We start from the raw sequence: 1,716 nt of genomic DNA, 5'->3' as shown, positions 1-1,716 counted from the left end.
GCAGACATGGCAGACAGTACTCCGCCGCCCACCGTTACAGTCCCCGTCACTGGAAATGACAGGTCGGTAAATCCACATAGCTGAGTCGCATGTTCATGAATGGTGGGAGCTGAGCGAGCATTGTATGGGGAGGATAAAGACTGAAGTGCTGCTACAATGTATCCCTGCTGTCAGTTGTGGAACTAGGAGTCCCAGCAAGCTGTCTGGTTTTGCATGCAGGGACTTGTAGTTCCTCAGAGTCTGTACTAACCACATCTTATTTCCAGTTCACTCTTCTGGCAGGAGAGGGAACACTGGGTTACTGAGAGTGCCTGTCACGTGACTGGTATGAATGATCCTGTGTGTGGGGCGGATATTGCACAAGATTTGGTTTGTTTCAGCTTTGCAGGTTATGATCAATCTGTGCAGACTGAGGGGCCCTAAGTAACTGTATTTTCATGAAAGTGGAAAATCCCCTTAGAATTAGGGCCCATATACACCTAAGCGTGGCGTTAATAACGCAATTAGCATACACTCACACGTGTTGTGTAAGAGTGTATGTTAATTGTGTATGTTAAGACCTAGCCTATAAGGCCACACACCTTACAACCATTGCACGATGGTTGTAAGGTAATTAAAATCTCGTACGATCTGCCCATCTTGGACAGGCAGATCGAACTTGCGCTCATCGCAAGCCCGCCCCGCTGAGGGGAGGGCTTCCGATGATTCCAATGCTGAGCGGGCAGTGTGCGCTTGTGCACAAAGGCCTGTTCGGCATTTGTCTCCTGAGCACGCCACTAACCCGCCGAAAATCTTGCGATTTTCAGCAGGTTTTCAAGCATGCTCGGAAGACAAAAGATGTGCAACTGTACAGTAGAAACAGTCGCACACCTTCCATTCACCTGCCGATTATCGTACGATCGCGGGATTACCCGTGATTATCGTACGATAATTGGCAGGTGTATGGGCACCTTAACCACTTGAAGTCCGCGGTTTTAAACCCCCTTCCCATCCAGGCCATTTTTCAGTATTCAGCGCTGCAGTACTTTGACATTTATTCCGTCATGTAACGCTGTACTGAAATTAATTTTATACCATTTTTTGGGGACAGATAGAGCTTTCTTTTGGTGGTATTTAGTCACCACTGGGGGTTTATTTTTTACTATATTAAGAAAAAATTACAGATTTAAAAAAAGAAAAAGCTTTCCCCTATATTAAATTCTAAAACATTTATTATTACACAATTTTTTGGTGAAATATAAAAGACGGGGTCACGTCGGGTAAAAAGACGCCAAACATGTCAAGCCTTAAAATTGCGCATGCGCTTGAAACCTCAAAAAACTACTTTACCCAAAATTGGCCATAGGTGACGCTTTAAAAGCTTTTACCGCTCATCAGTTTAGTGTTATCAGTGATTGATTGCCCTAAAATGCTTGCTCTCATTGCGACATTCGCGGCGATATGTAACGTGTGTAGCGCAATTGTTGTTTTCGCGCGCTGGTGCATCTGACCCATATTTATTCGGCAGGCTATAGAGCCGCTGATCAGTTGTATGTGAAACAGTCGGTAACGGCTGTAAAGAATGGGTGATTTTTTTTTTCTGCCCGTGCGCGCACGCTAGGGGTCGATCGCGAGCAGGAAAAAAATGCCGTCTGCAGACGGCAACCCGCAAATGCGAGTTTTTTCACAACGGGCGTACGGCAAGCGGTTAAGTGACAATTCACACTGCTGGTCTGC

At 45.8% G+C, this 1,716-nt stretch overlaps 1 protein-coding gene across 1 annotated transcript in view; it reads left to right on the top strand.

Annotated features, from left to right (window-relative positions):
- Window positions 1–1,716, top strand: part of GALK2 (galactokinase 2) — a 123,648-nt gene continuing 121,932 nt past the window's right edge. The window contains exon 1 of the mRNA XM_018562904.1: window positions 1–62. Coding sequence (XP_018418406.1) covers window positions 7–62 — 56 coding nt within the window. The 5' untranslated portion in view covers window positions 1–6. The remainder of the gene's footprint in view (window positions 63–1,716) is intronic.

Source organism: Nanorana parkeri, unplaced genomic scaffold (genome assembly GCF_000935625.1).
Source record: "Nanorana parkeri isolate BGI_ZX_2015 unplaced genomic scaffold, ASM93562v1 scaffold611, whole genome shotgun sequence".
NCBI classification, from domain to species: Eukaryota; Metazoa; Chordata; class Amphibia; order Anura; family Dicroglossidae; genus Nanorana; species Nanorana parkeri.
The sequence above is the reverse complement of the archived record's forward strand: the minus strand, read 5'-3'. Positions and strand labels throughout refer to the sequence as shown.